Raw genomic sequence first — 19,109 nt, forward strand, 5'->3', positions numbered from 1 at the left:
TCATTGTACATGCCCTTAGTACCATTATCTGGAAGGCACACCTCACTATCTGTCTTAGCAGGAAGCCACAGGCCCATTATCTATCTTAGAGGGAGGGGTGCAGGTATCGTTAGAATTCTCCGTTGGTGGTGTGAGGCTTAGAGGTATGGTCGCGGCGGCGGCCAACAATGACGATGAGGGAAGGTCGAGGGGAGGGGAGGGCGGTGAGGCGGCGCGATAGCACCCGCCGGCCTGGGGGGGGGGGGGGGGGGGGGGAGGAGGAGGAGGGGGAGGGTAGGCTGCCGGCAGAAGTGTGGATTAGATCGGGATGAAGAAAGAAGAAGATGATCTGTGAGCCGTTAGATGCTGATTGGACGGATAGAAAACAAAGTCACGACTAAACATTTTCTTAGCCAACTCTTAAATAGAGGGTCCCATCTTTTTTTCTTGCGGGATGTTCTTGTCACACGTGTATTTTTTTTTTGAAAACCCATCCATATATTGATTAATTAACAAGGCCCGTACAATCTTTCATTACGGTGCTAAAACACATCATCCAACTTATATCGAAACTAAATTTAGCAATCCCATACGTCGCCTTATTAGTGAGCCTAGCCACTTTAATAATCTTAATATCCTTCATAAATTTGGAGGCGTCAATCGCTTCCTTGTTTAGATCCACAAGAGCCGACCTGTCTAGGGTTCCTTTTGTTAGGAAAGATGCAACATAGGAACTGTCAGTTTCCAAAATTATTGATTTGTGAAGAGTAATCCCAATGTAATGCCCGGCAAGGCACGTACGAAGTTCCGCTTCATCCACTCCGAAACATGAACGGAGATAATTTCATGAAGAAACCAGGACCTCTCCCAAATGATTCCTGACGAGAACCCCCACACTAGCAGATCTCATGCACCCCACAAAACTTGCAATAACATTTAACTTAGTATAATTCGGATCCGAAGGTTTCCATACATGCATCACATGAATTTGTAGGTGAACAAAAGCACTTGTCATTACCTATCTCCCATTTACCTTTGTTGTTTTGATCCACCTTCACACAAGCACCCGCACTCGTGAATGTTTTTCAATAATTTTCCACATAGGACACCGATGCATTCACAAATTCTTTTCCTTTTTCAAAAATCAAATTGTTCCTAAGATGTCGGCTCTCCAGAAGATGAACAAAACTTGATCGCGTGTAGTAGACCCCAGTTGATCTAACAGAATGAGGAACCAATCCGGCCCCGTAAATCTGAACATCTCCTTTCCTAGAATGTTTCATAATTCTCACAAGGCGAAACGCAAAGCATGTGCCTTAGGACAAATTACAAGATGATGGTGTCTCTCTCTTAAATATGTGTGCCCAGTAAATAATAATTGTGACAAACTAAACATAAAAGTTAACAAAAGCAAATGAGTCTTGGCGATAACTGACATGTGACAAATAAAATCACCTTTGTCAAAATATATAATATCCTATATGACAGCATTTTTGTGGTTAGTTAAGGGCATACATGTCTCTCTTGCATGTATAGCTCCACAGCCGCCGCCTTGATATGTATAAATATGTGAAAGCGTCACGGGGAGATCTGGACCGAGCGCCACAGCTCTCCCTCCTCCGAAATTAGGATGATATACGGTTTAATACTGAATTGTTGTAGCAATCATATATCCGAACTAATCAGTTTTGGGTCTTTGTCTTGGGGCTATATGTCTGAGAAAACAGTGTAAAATCCTCAAGTACACCACCTAGACGGAGTCCTAATTTACTTTTTGCCACCATTTAACATAGGAATACTAAGGGTTATGTAAATCAGTACCTCTCTCGGCTGCAAAACTCTGCACAAAACCTAGGGGGCCACCACAGGCTGCACATCAACAATAAAATGCACAAATTCACCTACACGACAAATATGCACACTATACAACCCCCTTCTCTCGTGATGAACTTTAAAGACAGCTTCAACCAACAAGTAAGCAGCGAAATAATACAAACAACATGCACATGTGACACAGAATTTGACGTGAAAAAACCTCCTCAAGTTGAGGAGTAAAAAAACATGGGTGTGGACCGCACAACTTCGCTATGAGAATGATGAGTACAAAGTCTTTTCTAGAATCTCTAGAGAGATTACAACACACTCTCCACATTACCAACTGGCAACAACAACAACAACCACAAGAGGCAAGATTCCGGCAAAGCAGAGTACACACAGCTTTTGTCCCCTTCATTATATTGCAAACTGTTTTTAAACCGTTGAACCAAACAACAACAAATTTGGCAGACAAGTAGACACATGAGTTCCTAAGATCCCCTCATTTTTCAGCTCAATGGGACACCGTTTGCCTATCCAAGCTGTTCGTCTCCCAAAACTACTCCGTTCCGAAACTGCAGGTGTCGGAGCTGAGAAAACCACTCTCAAATCTGATGCTTCACCGACCCAATCCTCAAACCAGCTAACCAGATTGAAGTACTCAAAGTAAGGAACGAGCTCACCAAGCTTGGGATCGATCCAAGTACATTTGAGCCTTCAATCACTAGCTTGAACACTGTCTAATCAGATGCATCAAATCTGGACAGAACATCCACTTTTTCTCCTTTCTCTCTCGTACAGGTTGTGTTTTCTTTTATGTGCTCTCTCTCACTCTCAGAATGACAGCCATCACGGGCAGGGGTGGAGTGGCTAGGCCTTTTCTTGCTTCCTTTCTCTTGAAAGCATTCTCAACCGTTGAATACAACGAGAATACACGGTTCACATGTGTTAAACTTACGAACTGATGTTGGGCTGTCAACACATCTTCACGTGGAAGGACTTAGCCTAATCCAAGGACGATACATAAAACCAAGATCACCATTGGCATGTGCAGTCGATCGTACAAAAAGGAGGAAAGCAGCCAAAACTCTGCAGACCTGGGAGAACGGGTTGGCGGAGAAACTCGGGGATGGAGAGGAACCCCTTAGCGCTGCGGTCGAGCTGGCAGAACCGCTCGTACCTGGCTACCTGCTGCGAGACTTTAGGTCAAATGGAAAAAAACAGCAACACCACATCAATTAATTCTGGTAATCGTAGAACAAAGTGTTGTGTTCCTGTTGACACTACCTATCACCAACACAACACACTTGTGCTGCTTTCGATATAAGATAGGAAATGACTTTGCTGCTCCCTGAAGATCAACTTACAATTTCACAGGCAACCTGGACCGCATCGAAAACAAGAAAAGAAAATGTTCGATGTTCTAATTTCTGAGAAGAGATAGTATCCCATGACCCCCATGCAAATTTCTTGTAATGCGACTGGATACCTCTTCTGATCAACATAATCAAATTGTTGTGCTAAACATGTACTTGAAACATACCAACAAAGGCAATTCTAGAGGCAAACTGGTTTTCATGATTTGACAGAGAATTTTCATGATACCCTTGTGACCAAGTCACCAAATTCTCAAGGGTATGGGTACTGATTGTCATACCTGCAGAATTCCTGGTAACAAATCTCTTCTTTTTCTTCATTTCCATCTAGTGTCAAGTGTCAACCATGTTTTTCTTACGCATAAGGAGAAGGAAAAGGGGAGAAAATAACAGGACCAGCAAAGATGCAATGATCAAGATATCTGATAAGAAAGCAGTGTTTGATTAACAGGCAGAGAGTAGATAAGAGAATGTGTTGACATCTCCATAAGAAATACTAATATAACCAGATAACTAACAGTTGCCCAGTGAAGGTTCAATCAGCACAGGTGTTTTTCATTACTTGTCCAAAGCATTTCCATGTATGCATAGGAAATAATATAACCGGATAACTAATAGTTGCCCAGTGGAGGTTCAATCAGCACATCTACCTGAAAAATAGTCATCCACTATAAATTGGCAAGGGTGTCCATTACTGAAACAGTCTGATACTGCTCTGCATCTCCTTAGAAAGATAGGAGATGAAATCATGTACCACAAAAACCAAGTGATAATAGTCCTCCCTCCAATCCATATTAGTTGTGGCTCAAACTGATGTAATATGGATATATCCGTATGAGCGACAAGTAATATGGATCGGAGAGAGTATAATTAAGTAAATAAAGTTCAGAAAGCATGAAGCACTCCCATGCTAAACCACACGAGCTATCATTGCCTAAAAAACCTTCTGATTCCAACGCAATTCCTGGTTAGGCCCTGTTTGTAATCATAATAGATTATGATAATTTGGATTATGAAGATAGATTATATAATCTGGTTTATAAAAATAATCTACGTGGGCATGTTTGGAGGCTAGATTATATAAACTATAATCCAGATTTTACATTGCATAATGACATGTCCGCCCTCTGGGTTTTTTTAAAAGAGGAGGGTGGCAGTGGTAGAAATGTAATTATCTTTAACTTTACAAGGATAATGGGTCATTAGCAATCCATAATCTGATTTTAGCTGGTGTAGAGTAGATTATGAGTTTTTAATAATCTGTTCATCTAGTTTTTATAATCTACATCATAATCTGTCCTGTTTGAAGACATAATAGATTATAAAAACTGGATTATATAACCTGGATGGTTTCAAACAGGGCCTTAATAGCATAGTTGGAGAGATGCAATGAACCGACAAAAGAGGGCAAAATGAGGCTAATTTCGCATATCGGTTGACAACTCGGGTAGATGCATCGAAACACAAAGACGGCTACCCGATTACTACTCCCTCCGTTCCTAAATATAAGTCTGTTAAGCGATTTAACTATGAGACTACATACAGAACAAAATAAGTGAATCTACGCTCTAAAGTATGTCTATATACATCCGTATGTAGTCCTCTAGTGAAATATCTAAAAAGACTTGTATTATGGAACAGAGGGAAGAGTGGAACACCGATAAGCATCATGCATCACTCAGCAAATGCACGGGGGACATGGCCACGAGCTTGACCATAAGAGAAGGGCAGCTCACGCTCAGATGCTGGATTCCGTCGGTGGCTGCCACGGCCGTCAAATTTCCAGGAGCAGCGAGGAAATCGAAGCACGCCTTCTTCAGCCCCTCACAGCGGTGTTGCTCAGCCAGTGCCAGGATGGTCGCCGCCGTGCCAACGTCGATGTACTCGCACAGCTTCTCCTCGCAGATGAGCTTCAGCCGGCCCATGTCGAACCTGTCTGCAGCGACGAGCAGATGCTGGCAGGTGACGTCTTCATCTTCCTTGCGCATCTCCGGCAACGAGCCAGTGTATGCGAAGCAGAGCAGCGCCTTGAACACCTCCGCCTCCATGTCTTCCACACGCACGACACTGCCATCGGCCTTGCCCTCCTTCATTGGTCCGAAGAGTTGGGCGGCGAAGACCGACGAGCGAGCAGCGAGCACGCACCGGTGCGCGGCTACGGTCTCACCGCCGACCTCAAACACCACGTCAGCGCCTCTCTCGGTCCTGAGGAGCTCGCCGAGGTCCCGGCGCAGGTCGCACGAGGGCACGGAGACGAAGCCCGCAGCGCCGTCCGCCGCGTGGTAACCGTGGACGACCATGACGTCGCACCGGACAGTAAACGAGTCGTTCTCTAGATTCTTGGAGCTCTGCAGCACCGATCTTTTGATGAACGCCGTGAACCAGTTGAAGGTGCCGCCTTTCCTGGAAGTGAATGTGTTCAGAAACGCCGACGACAGCCCCGCCGCTTGCCTTTTCTCGGCCTCCCCGGTGAGGCAGAAGCTGTACTTCGCCTTCACCGCCGCCGGGACATCTTCGTCGAGGATTAGGCAGAAGGATACGTAATCTGCGACCGCCAGGTCTATGCCGTTTGGGTAGTAGTCGATGCGCCAGCGGTGGCCGCCGACTGTGAACGGCCGGGAACTGATCTTCTCCCCGGTGAGAAGGTCCTTGGTGCAGGAGTACTCATGGATCGTGAGGAAGTGGTGCCCGCTCGCCGTGTCGGCCCCGATGGCGGACCTCGACGACCTCCCGCCGGCTCCGGAGGACGGCATTGCGAGGGTTTACCGCCGCGGCGGCGAAAGGGGGCGGAACGGAGGAAGGAGACGAGACTGATGGCTTGCCGAAAGGCCAAGGCCCAAATCCCCACCGGTCTGAGTCCCACACGTCATCCTCTTAATGGCTGGGATTAATTTTACCCTAAATAATACTACATGCGTTTTATCTTCAATTCCACGCCCATGCATCTATTTGAGGCTTCAAAAGAAATTAAAATCCATAACTTTTAACTATAGCGTCGAATTTTAAATCTATTTTCACCATTGTGTTTGTCACGACGAGTATTTCAAAACTAAATCCAATATGGATAGGTTTTGATAAACTTTTTTTAAACAACTTTGGGGTGATATTGAGCAACTTTAATGCTAAAAAAACAAATTCTTATTAGTGTACGTAGTATGATCGTCTATCAACAAAAATTCTTTTCGAGTTATCTATCATGACTAGAAGGTTAACTAACTTCACCTTCTAGCAACCACATGGCAGATGTCCTCAGCTATTTCCAAACTAAAATAGTTAATTTGCGCGTTGGATGTGCATAGTTGGCTTGTCATATGTTGGATGTGCATTAATTTCTGTATGGAAAAAAAATCAAAAAGATAAATCGTGTGCCGGAATTATGATATGTTTTAATCGTTGGGTTCCTCGTGACGAACTCTTCAAAACGAAATCCCATACGAATATGTTTTGAATTTTTTTTTCAAAGGCAACTTCGATGTTAGATGAGGCAACCTTAGTGCTAAGCAAAAGCAACTTTGATGCTAGACGAATTATATCGTGTGTATACACATGAGTAGCTTGTTGAATACACTGAAGTTGTGCAAAAACACACCAAAAGTTGCTAATTTTTTTTGTGATACTCGAGTGCAATTATGACCCATTTGGTTCTTCTTTCTCGTTGTTGATACCGGCAAGACCCAGCCAGATGATGATGTCTGCTGGTTGGTAGTGAGAGGACTCTTAGTACCCGCAAAAAAGGGCGGGATTCCACATTCATAGGCTATTAGGCAGGTTTGGATTCTCCTGGCAAAGGCAGATATTTCTATGCATTCCTCTGCCAAGTCCAGTTCCTCTCAGTCTCTCGATTGCATCGGCCATGTTCTTTCCAATGACAAACAGGAAGTCAGGTTGAAAATGTCATTCCGTGTTGGTAACTTAAATTATTTACAAATAGCAAGCAACTTGGCATCAATGGTATGCAACTGAACATCAACCGTTGGCAAATGATTATCAGTAATAGGCAACTGAGCATCAAAATTAAGCAATTTCACGGTATTTGTAGTCAGTTGAGCATCAACAATAGGCAAGTGATCACCATTAATAGGCAACTAGGCATCAATGTTTGACAATTTCATAGTATTCTAGCGCAACCGTTGCATCTTTGTGGGTTCCTCCTTTAGCTTGCCATCTTGCTTCTGTAAGGCTTTAATTAAATTTTTCCTCCGTCTCGTGGAGCCGCGTAGGTGGAAAAAATGTGTATCCCGATCGCCCACTGACAACCACTCTACACGGGACCTTTGACGCCACATTAGTTCCTCGCTAAGATAAAGCTCAATTAAGCGGTCGTTCATTTTGATCTGAGCATGAGTCGGCCCAACCCTAAGAAGATCGTTCGTGAGTCTCTCCAATTCTTGCTTGAGCTTTCTGATCTCGGACTTGACACTTCCAAAAGTAGCTTTGCTCGAGTCCCCCCAAATTATGTGACACTAATGATAGGTTTGCTCTCAATTCCGCTATCGTTCGATTAGGACGATTTACTTCCCAAGCAGCTTGGAAGGCTGGGATGAGTTCTGGGTGAGTGTCCCACATGCACTCGTATTTGAAAGATTTCCCCTTCTTAGCCACCCCAGCCGGGGGGCTGAGCCTCAGCAAGATCAGAGAGTGGTCAGATGCTGCTGCTGTGAGATGTTCCACCGTCGCCAGGGGGGACTGAGCGCACCACTCCGCCGATCCAAGTGCCATGTCCAATCTTGCTCTTCTGAAAGATCCCCTGTAACTTTCTTCTTGAAAGTCCACTTACGACCCTGGAATCCAAGATCAATGAGACCACAAACATCAACTGCATCTCTAAATCCTTGGATTTGAACTTGGTTTCTCTGACCAATTCCATCATGTTCATCGTATCACAATACCTCGTTAAAGTCTCCAATGCAATCCCACGACATGTTATGGAGTGCAACCAGGTTTTACATTGTGTCCCACATCCTCTGACAGAGGTGTGTTTCGGCTTCCCCATAAAAACACGGCAACCTCCACGGATCACCACCAAGTTCTGAGATTTTGGCATCAATATGATACTGTGAATAGCCTAAATTCTCAACCTTTATTTCATTATTCTAGTACATCACTAGCCCACCACTTCTACCAGTGGGGTCAACAACAAAAGAACAATCAAAACCAATTGTGCTAGCAAATTTTTCAGCTCCTCCCCTTCCAATTTGGGTCTCTACAATGCATAGCACTTTTGGGACATACTTTAGCGCAATCTCGCGCAGCTCTTGAACTATCGGGGCGTTGCCTAATCCCCGACAGTTCCATCTTACAAGATTCATTGCGAGCGGCGGTCCTCCCCCTGGGAGGCCGCCGATCTTGCTGATGTGTTTTTGAGAATGCCAACACTCTTTTCCCAACTCAACAGTGTCACGCTCCTTCTGCTGTGACAACCTCGTCCTCTTCGGATCCTAATTGGGTGGGGGACTTGGAGGGACGACCGAGCCCCCTCCTTTACCGTCAGCTACCACGAGCTCAAGGCCCTAAGAAACCATGACACCCTTGCCGACAGGATCGTCAGACGGGTGCTTCCTGCTGGCATCGCCCTCCATGTCTGAAGCTTCATGTGTTGCCTCTCCATCACTAGAAGGCTCATGGGGTTTATTCTTCTGTTTATTAGAGCGGCGTTTCTTACCCCATGCAGTGGTCGCAGGTGCGCGCAGATTCTTGAAAACCAACGCCGAAGGGGGTGCACATCATCTCCGTGTTCTTTGAACTCATGTCCCATCATTCCACAAACTTGACACCAATCAGGCAGTCTTTCATACTTGACAGCAGAATTTTCTCTCTCTCTTCCATCGATTATTGATGTAGCTTTCTTGAGTTGGTTTCACACATCAAGTCGAATTCGGACCCTGTAGAAGTTCCCTTCAAAGTCAAAGGAAGAGGGTTCAGATTCCACGAACTCTCCCAGTCTTGATGCTAGAGCTTTAACCTATCCGTGATAAGCTATAGGCAGGTCAATGATCCTTGTCCCGATTTGAAACTTAAATAGCTCAATGGACGTCGGCTTCGTGTAGCCATCATATGGGACAATGATCACAGGATTTCCCCTTAAGTGCCAAGGACCTCCCTGGGTTACACGCTCCCAATCCCCCAGGTAAACAAATTGCATGATGAACAGGTTATCCTCTAGGGTTTTGATTTTGACCTCCCTTGCTAGATCCCAGGCGGACCACATATTCCGGAAGAACCAGTAATTGCTGAAGCCTTTATCAATATGAACCCAAACAAGCACCATCCATCAGAGTTCCGCCGCCGGCGGGGCATCATCCTCCCCCTCATTGAGGGCCAGCTCCTTCATGGGATCCTCGATCTTGCCCTTGCCCTTCTTTTTCGCTACCGCGGAATCCCTACGATTTGCCATCGAACCAAGTCGCCGCAGAACGGTCCTCTGGTTCCAGATCGCCCCGTGTTAAAGGACGACAATGACCCGCTCAAACCGAGATCGAGTCCAATTGCCAAGGCTGGGAAGTCGTGCGAGACCACCCTGTAATCAGCTCGAGCAACATGAGTAGGAGGAGGAAGAAACTATCTCAACGTCACCGCCAGCAGCGAGAGGGGTCAAACCCTAGCGAGAGGGGAATACCGGTACTGCAGGCGGAGTACTATACTAGGCACAGCCTGCAAAACGATCATGCAGTTTTTACAAATATCAAATGTTATGTGCTGCGATGTATGATTTTTCTCACAGATTTTAAATTCAGACATGAATTTTCCACATGAACCCAAGATGAGATCATGATTTTCCGTACAAATACTGGCCTCCTATGGTGTAGTCGACAGCTGAAATCACAAATAAACAATTTTAAGTTTGGAACGTTTTCATGGTCTGGAAACTGTAACAAGAATCACTCTACATTGACACTGCATTAATCAATCCCCTCAAAACAGAAAAAAATATATGACTCTAAACGTAAGATTCAGGCATGTATGCGGACAGGTACAGAAGAGCTCAAAACAGTGAGCTCCCATTCTATTCTGTCACACAATCTATTGGCTATGGACACTTGTTTGTTTCCAGAAGACAGAGAGGGCTCCTTGCATCCTCATCTCTGCTGAAATCCACATTCGCCGTTCACTTAGTCGATGGGCACTTCCACCTCCATCTTCAGGCCGGGGTGGTCGATGATCTGAAACCACGTCATACAACATAGTTTACTTTCGCTTCTGGTCGAGCAGTACAGAACAAGAGCAATACAGAGTGAAGAAATGCTACAGAAACTGTAAATTCAGTTTAAGATGAGTACTACTAGTAGCCACAGATAATGGTACAACCACATGAGCTATGCTTTCCTTATTCAGATGAATATGCCACAGCATGATACGAATGGTAAGCAAGGTTTGGCCATGTACCGTCACAAAATCTTCTATTGCTAGGGTGGAATCCTGTGTGTACCCGGCTTCTTCCAACACCTTTGTTAGTACTTGCTGAAATGCATCAACTCAAATAGTGTTAGTACTTGTAGATGAGATTATAGATAGTGCTGTAAATAAGCTTGAAAAGAGCATATTATGCATCAAGTTCAAAACGGTACTAAGACTATTCACTACAAATGGTCAGAAATGGCACTAATTACAGGCCATGTCTTGTGGATTTACAAAAATCATGAAATCTGGATACTGAGCTCTTAGAGACACAAGCATTGGTTCCACACAAGCTATATTTTCTAGCTAAGAGTAATATCAACATAGGAATTTGCACTGTGAAGCATGCTACTCTGAACATTTACTGCAATGAAGAAACCTACAACTTAGTGTCATGGTCCCCTTCACTTTGGAAACAAGTTATGCACACTTGATGTGTTTATGAGGAAACTAATAATTTGAAGATGAAACAAGGAAGGAATCACACTTGTTCTTGTTCATTTAGTAAGTGTACTCGCCAGTGAATGTACTATGCAATAAAATACATGATTAAATCAAATGAGAACCTCTCTTTGTTTCTCTGACATGGATGAGCCAGTTAGATCCCGTAAAACCTCTACCAGGTCCTTGAAGGATACTTTCCCCTTGCCATCAACGTCATACACCTTAAATATCACTGCTCAATGAAACACAAACCAAATGAACATCGGACCAGCAAATTAGTCATCATAAGGATCAGAAGACCCAAACCAACATATATTCCTTCCAAAATAGATAGACAGCAAAAAGTGGAAAAGAAACATGATGAGCATTACACTCAATCTTTTGCTGAAGGCTGGCCCTTGCGCTGAAGGTAGAGAGAAAAGAAACAAATTCCTTGAAGTTCAATCCATCAACCATGCGTAGCAACCTCTGCAAATAGAAGAAATGGAAGCTCAAAATCAGTCTTACGTCTATAGTTGACACTGCTGAAACTCCTGAATATAGGTAAAACAGTCAAACTGAGTAAAGAAAGTCAACATACTATTTGACATTATATATACAGCTAAAACAGTCAAATTGAGTATTTGCAGGAGAGGTTGTGTTTTGCTAGAAAAACTACATTATATATACAAATCAGACACAGTGAGCCATAGAGGAGAGGGGGAATAAACTGCAGTAGAAATTATATATGTGCGATTTCTGTAGTCTATGATAAGTGTTACATATTTGGCAAAAGCATTATACCAGTCTTTGAACTTTGACAAGTCTTTGTTTAATGAAAAATATGATTCCGTTGGTATCCAATCAAAGATGGAAAGAGCTTTTTTTCCAACCAGATGAGGAAGATGCTTGGTTTCATAGAGACATTCAGGTTTCGATTGTGTGAAACCGTGGTGAAACTCCCTACGCGGATCCATTGCGTACAGGTTCTGTGAGGCAATCGGCATAAAATTTTCAGACACACCCAGCTCCTTGATTGAGTGGGGGGTCCCGATTGTTATGCAAATCACAGGCAGAGCTGTATACAGTATCACTGGGAAAATACTAGTATCGCAGGCAAGTGCTGTATATAATCCAAGGACGGCACATAAAAACAAGAAGGATCTGCTCCGTCGGCACGCACTATTACTACAGTCAGTCAGTCATCTGGAGCCGGCACGATAACAATCCATTGACTATAAAGCGAGCAGGAGAAGATAATTCAGTAATTCGCCGTGTCGGCGACGAGAGGAGGAGGAGGAGGTGAGACGGACCTGGGAGAGCGGGTTGGTGGAGAACTCGGGGATGGAGAGGAACTCGTCCTCGGAGACGAACCCCTTGGCGCTGCGGTCGAGCTGGCAGAATCGCTCGTACAGCGACACGATCTCCTGCTGCGAGACTTCGATTCGATCCGTTCGATTTCAGGGGGAAGGAAAAACACAGCTCAGACGCGTCAGGAATGGAATCGATCAATTCACCACCAAATCGAAGGAAGGGGAAATTGACGGAGAATCGCGCGCGCGCTCACATAGGTAGCTGCAGTGCTCCTGCACCTCCTCGATGTCGTACTGCGTCAGCATCGACGACGCGTTCCCCATCGCCCCGGCCGATCCGCTCTCCGGCTCCGACGACGGCTCGCCCTCGCCGGCCTGGTTGGGGTGAGGACTGGTTGCTTTGGGGTTCGGGAGGGAGACGTGCGGAGGAGGGAGTACATATCGGCCGCATATTTATTTGCGTCACCGGTGGATGGACCTTGTTTCCGGTGATCTCGTCAAGATCGCCAGGCAGCGCCGCCCGATGACGACCCGGATCGGGACCGGGACCGGGACCGCCGCCCATTTACGAGCTTCGGTGCCCATCGCGGCCGTTGTCAGTTTCCGGCCCTCGTGGTGGTCGCGCCGGCGCGGGTTTCCGTCTCCGTCGGATCGGATCGGATCGGAGGCCCACTGTTGCGCTGCACGGCACGCCAGTTGGGACCCGGCCCCCGTCCGGTGCGGCGCGGCCAAGGCAAAGTGGGTGGGCGGTTCCCAGTCGCGCGTCACGCAACCAACCCTGACTGACTTGTGGTCGCTCCGCCTTACGCCCCGCGACCTTTTCACTCCCTCTCCCCCGGTACCTTTTTGTTGAGAAATAAAACATGTGATCAATTATATGGAAGGCATGCTTTTTAAAATGTGTCTGTTGGTGAAAGATCAGTACTGGACGTCGGCGCGCCGGTGCGAGCGCTCGCATCGGTCGCAGCGGTACCGTCAGATCTACGAGGGGGACCGTTAGATCTATCCATGCAACATTTTTCTTCGATACAGCAAATTTTTAATGAACGTAGCAAAAAGACGAAGCTAATGATGCGTGGTAGTAAAAGCCAAACGTCGGTTGTAGCAAATATCTACGTGAACGTGTATGAATTTTTTTCTAGTGAACGGTTGCAGCAAAAAATGATGCCGGTTGTAGCAAAAATTAACACGGTTGTAGCAAAAGTCAAACGCCGGTTATAGTAAAAATCCAACGAAGTCGAGTTGCAACCAACCGTGGATGCAACTTTTTAAAGGGATAAAAATATAGCAAAATGACAAACGTTTGAAGGAAAATTAAATGTGGTTGCAGCAAATCGGATAAAAACAATGTTGCATGGCTGCCAGCGAGGCGCGCGGCCGGCGCGCCGGATGGAAGCATTTCCTTTGGGGAAAAGGTGTCTCCCCAACACACCCCTTCATCTTATAAATAAGTGGGTCTCCCACATTGCAATGGATCTAGTAAAACTTTGAACTCTTTATTTGTCTCTTTGCTTTCATAATTCAATACGTTATCAGCACTTGGCTCTCCGCTGTGTCAGTTAGGCATGCCTGGAGCGGCCCGCAAGCATCATTCGTTTAGGATCAGATGTAACGACGCTTCTTCGAAACTAATCGTTGGATTGAAGTGGCGCTCTTCGACGCACAACACAATGGCTACGCCTACAGCCACGGGGACGCATCATTGCGTCTACGGCAAAGAGAAGCATGCATAGGCATGCACGTTCATTGAGGAAATCGATCAGGAGAAGGCCAATTTGATTTTTATTTTGTGATTAGCATCAGCGACTCACTGATCATGTGTCTCTAGAACGGAGAGCAATTTCCTTTTTGCCTCACAGAAAATCCATCAGGATCAGTGGCGGAGCACCCAGGTGGGCAAGGTGTGGCAGCCGCCACACCTTGATTTGCTCCAAATTCTGTTTATACATACGGTCATTCACCCACATTGTAGGAATACATTGACAGGATTAAAGAAATAAATGTAACCTGTGATGGCGATTCATCCAATGCAAGGAATAACTAAGGTTATGTTTGCTACCTGATGTTTGGATGGAATGTGAGCTACTCGCAGAGCATGTGCGTTTGTCTTTTTCATTATGGAAGATTCGCGTGATTCAGTCGTGTCATGGGAAGAAAATCTACCGAGTCAGGATTAAGGAGCTAGCTAGCTAGGTAGTCAGTAAGACATTTATGTGTTTGCTGTGTGTTTGTTGCGAGCAAGCGGGGCGAACCAGTGAGGGTAGATGTGGGTATCGAGCAAGCGGCGGGCGGCTTGGCCGTTGGAAGCGGTACACCTAGCGGGCGGCGGCAACGAGTGATGACGAAACTGCGTGGACTCCGGCAAAGGGTCTGTCTTGAGGTTTCGCCCCACCTTAAATTTTTTTCGTCCTCCGCCACTGATCAGGATAATGCTAGTTTATTTGTCTTCTTGCGATTAAACACCCTAACCTCATAATTTGATGGGTTTTCATACTGATGAAGCAAAAAGATTTCTTCGACGAATCAGGAACACGCAAAGAAGAACCGATGGTTTGGGCGCAACCACGGCAAAAGCATGGATTCATCCGCTTGCATGCATATGTATAATAAATTGATTAGGAGAAAATTGCTCAAACAATTAACATATGGCATCGTCCTCCGGCCACGGTGCTCCTCATCCACCTCCTCATCCGCCTCTGGCGGCCATGGACGAAGGTGTGGTCACACCGAAAGCTACGACATCCAACATGTTCGATGATATGTCGCAAAGATAAAAAGATATGCAATTCTTTGTTGTTTCAATTGTCGATTCCAATAGAACGTGTACTTGATTGCGTTTACGTGCATTTGTAGTCTTGATGATGAAGCTTTCATGCGCATCGCAAATGTGGCAAACGATGATTACTCACATGATGAGTATGCGTCACAAGAATATGAAACTCCACAATAGGATGATGACAATCTTGGCATGTATGATGAGGGCTTCGTTCTGAAGGGAAGAACGACAAATTATACGAACAACGAAGATGTCTTGATTTGCACCACTTCGAAGAAAGTCTCTCAAGATGCAACCGTTGGGACCGATCAATCGACCATCACATATTGGCAACACATCAAGGAATACTTCGATGCTCGCAACACTAGCAGGCACAATTTCCTAAGTGACTCCATTCGCCGGCCGCAGATGAACAACAGCCGAACAGCTGTCGCGCGCTGGCCGTGTTGGGGAACGTTGCATGGGAAACAAAAAAAATTCTATGCACACGCAAGACCTATCCATGGTAATGATTATCTATGAGAGGTGAGATCGGATCCACATACTCTTGTAGATCGCTAAGCAGGAAGCGTTAATAAATGTGGTTGATGAAGTCGAACGTCTTCACGATCCACATCACAAGCCGTCCCACGAACTCCGTCCCGATCTAGCGCCGAACGGACGACACATCCACGTTCAGCACACGTAAAGCTTGATGACGATCTCCGCCTTCTTGATCCAGCAAGAGGGGCAAAGAGGTAGATGAGTTCTCCGGCAGCATGACGGCGTGGTGGTGGTGGTGGTGAACTAATCTAGCAGGGCTTCGCCAAGCTAAGCCGAACTAATCTATACGAGGGAGACGATCTATGGAGGAGAGGGCATCACGTTGCTTTTTCTGTTGTTAATTGCCCTCAAAACCTCCACTATATATAGGAGGAATACGAGGGAGGGCTGCCTTGCCTCCTACTCCAAGGAGGAGGCTTCGACCAAGCCAAGGGAGGAGAGTCCACCTCCAATTCGGTTTGGTGGAGGACTCCCTTCCAACTTGACCACCTCCTTCATTCTCTTTTTTTCCCTTTTCCTTTCCTTTTGCACTTGGCCGAAATTGGCCTTCTTGCGCTGGCCGCACCAGCCCACCAAGGGATGGTGCACCACCTTTAGGCCTATTAGGTTCTCTCCCGGGTGGGTGGCCCCTCCTGGTAAAACCCCGGAACCCATTAGTCACTCCCGGTGCTTTATCGATAATGCCCGAAAACTTTCCGGAAGCCAAATGCAACTTTCCTATATATAAATCTTTACCTTCGGACCATTCCGGAGCTCCTCGTGATGTCCAATATCTCATCTGGGACTCCAAACAACTTTCAGTCACCAACATACATAACTCAATAATACTGAAACGTCACTGAACCTTAAGTCTGCACACCCTACGGGTTCGAGAACTTTGTAGACATGACCTGAGACACTCTCCGGTCAATAACCAATAGCAGGACCTGGATGCCCATATTGGCTCCTACCACTAGTAGAAAATAGGGCTTTGGTTCGGGCCTGGCCAGCCCATTAGTCCCGGTTCTTCACGAACCGGGACCCATGGGGGGCATTAGTCCCGGTTCATGAGCCCAGGGGGCCGGCCGGGGCCTCGTGGGCATTGGTCCCGGTTCGTGTGGACCCATTTGTCCCGGTTCTAGGCACAAACCGGGACCAATGGGCCGCGCTCCTGGCCCACATCCATTGGTACCGGTTCATGCCTTGAACCGGTTTAGAAGGGGGCGCTTTAGCCCCGGTTTATGCCACGAACTGGGACAAATAATTTGCCTATATATACCCATCGCCGCGGCAGAGCACTCTGTTTTTTCTGGCCGGCGAGGAGAGGGCATTTGGATGCTCTAGCTTACCTCCTATGCACATGAGGTGTTCGATGAAATGCCCGAGCCACACTAGTTAAGCTTTCTCCTCTCGAAGCTCGACCTCGGAGCTCCACTTTTTCCGAGATTTGACTAGATTTAGCGGTCCGTCACGCCCCGTCCCCGTTTTCACCGCTGGGGCACGTCCATGTGTACGTCTGCAATGTCGTGTGCAAGCTCCTCCGCAGACAGTGAGGTAAGTCGATTTGGATTTTCGGTTGACATTGGATTTGGGGATTTCTCATCTAAGGTTTCGCGGGATGGGTCATAATATGCGCCTTTCTGGCTCGTAGGTGGATGGCTGCGGGATTGTGCAGTTGCAATCCGATTTTTTCATTCCCAATCCAAGTTTCTACGGCCTTGAGGAGCGCTTGAATCACCGTTGCCCGGGGCATGGGCTAATTCCTGCTCGCCGTGTTTCTTGGGGTGGAGCAAGCACGGGAAGAAGGTTTTTGGGTTGTCCACTCGATGTAATTCCTCAAAACATCATTTGATACTCTGTTTTCATCGATTTATTGCAAAGTTATGAATTTCACCTAATTATGTGAACTCTGATTTAACAACTTTCTGATGTGTGTGATTGGATTGTTTGGATTGACCCCCCTCCCACTGAGCTAGTGGGGCAAGCTTTTGAGGAGCTCCATGGTGGCCTTGAACGTAGTTGGATCAAAGCTATTAGGATGGAGAAGAAGGTTATGGATCTGAACAATGAAAACAAGAAAATGCAATTGAAGTTGCAGAAAAGGAATGAGCTCATGGAAACAATGGGTTTTCTCTTTATTCTTGGCATCATCATTGTGTCTAGTTTAGTTTATATTTGATCTAAGCAAACCAATTAAGTGGCAATGTGTGTGTTATGTTTCTTCTAGTGTGTTGTGCCCAAGATGTAATTCTATCATTTGTGCACTGTTGTAAACTTGAACAAATGTAATGTTGTGCCCTAGATGTAATGGATATCATGTGTTGTGTTAAAATTGTCACCACTGCCAACTTGGAACCTTTTAAGAGTTCATTTCAAATGCTTTTCAATTTTATGCTCTTATAGCTCAAAATAATCAGTAAATGCATGAAAAATAGCAAATGATGTCAGAAAGGGTTGTAGATTGTTGATGTGGCTTTGAATGGTGCATTTTGAACACAGAAAAACTATGGAGTTTAAATAAGTTCAAAAAAATGAAATTCCTTTGTAACAAACGAGTTTCCGTATGAAACCGTGATACTTCGAAAGAGATTGTCCGTTTTGTACACGAAGTGCATCCAGTTTTTGCCGTAACCCTCTCAACTTTCTCGCACATGTTATGTGGGTGAAATGATGATACCATGCCAACTTGGAACCTTTTCAGAGTTCATTTCAAATGCTTTTCAATTTCATGGTCTTATAGCTCAAAATAATCAGTAAATGCATGAAAAATAACAAATGAAGTCAGAAAGGGTTGTAAATTGATGATGTGGCTTTCAATGGTGCATTTTGAACACAAAAACTATGGAGTTCAAATAAGTTAAAAAAATAAAATCCCTTTGTAAGAGACGAGTTTCCATATGAAACCGTGATACTTCGAAAGAGATTGTCCGTTTTGTACACGAAGTGCATCCAGTTTTTGCCGTAACAGTCTCAACATTCTCGCACATGCTATGTGGGTGAAATGATGATACCATGCCAACTTGGAACCTTTTCAGAGTTCATTTCAAATGCTTTTCAATTTCATGGTCTTATAGCTCAAAATAATCAGTAAATGCATGAAAAATAACAAATGAAGTTAGAAAGGGTTGTAAATTGATGATGTGGCTTTCAATGGTGCATTTTGAGCCCACAAAAACTATGGAGTTCAAATAAGTTCAAAAAAATGAAATCCCTTTGTAACAGACGAGTTTCTGTATGAAACCCTGATACTTCGAAAGAGATTGTCCGTTTTGTACACAAAGTGCATCCAGTTTTTGCGGTAACCCTCTCAACTTTCTCGCACATGCTATGTGGGTGAAATGATGGTACCATGCCAACTTGGAACCTTTTCAGAGTTCACTTCAAATGCTTTTCAATTTCATGGTCTTATAGCTCAAAATAATCAGTAAATGCATGAAAAATAACAAATGAAGTCAGAAAGGGTTGTAAATTGATGATGTGGCTTTGAATGGTGCATTTTGAACACAAAAA

At 45.3% G+C, this 19,109-nt stretch overlaps 2 protein-coding genes across 2 annotated transcripts; both read right to left on the reverse strand.

Moving 5' to 3' along the window:
• Window positions 1–4,837: 4,837 nt before the first annotated feature.
• Window positions 4,838–5,923, reverse strand: LOC123405825 (BTB/POZ and MATH domain-containing protein 2-like). Its single transcript, XM_045099367.1, has one exon. The coding sequence runs from the start codon at window positions 5,921–5,923 to the stop codon at window positions 4,838–4,840; it is 1,086 nt and encodes a 361-aa protein (XP_044955302.1).
• A 4,080-nt stretch (window positions 5,924–10,003) lies between these two features.
• Window positions 10,004–12,804, reverse strand: LOC123404312 (calcineurin subunit B-like). Its single transcript, XM_045098239.1, has 6 exons — window positions 12,556–12,804; window positions 12,302–12,426; window positions 11,381–11,477; window positions 11,132–11,241; window positions 10,554–10,628; window positions 10,004–10,330 (listed from the first exon to the last, which is right to left on the reverse strand). The coding sequence occupies exons 1-6, from the start codon at window positions 12,623–12,625 to the stop codon at window positions 10,280–10,282; spliced, it is 528 nt and encodes a 175-aa protein (XP_044954174.1). The 5' UTR covers window positions 12,626–12,804; the 3' UTR covers window positions 10,004–10,279.
• Window positions 12,805–19,109: the final 6,305 nt, after the last annotated feature.

This window comes from Hordeum vulgare, chromosome 6H (genome assembly GCF_904849725.1).
Source record: "Hordeum vulgare subsp. vulgare chromosome 6H, MorexV3_pseudomolecules_assembly, whole genome shotgun sequence".
NCBI lineage: Eukaryota > Viridiplantae > Streptophyta > Magnoliopsida > Poales > Poaceae > Hordeum > Hordeum vulgare.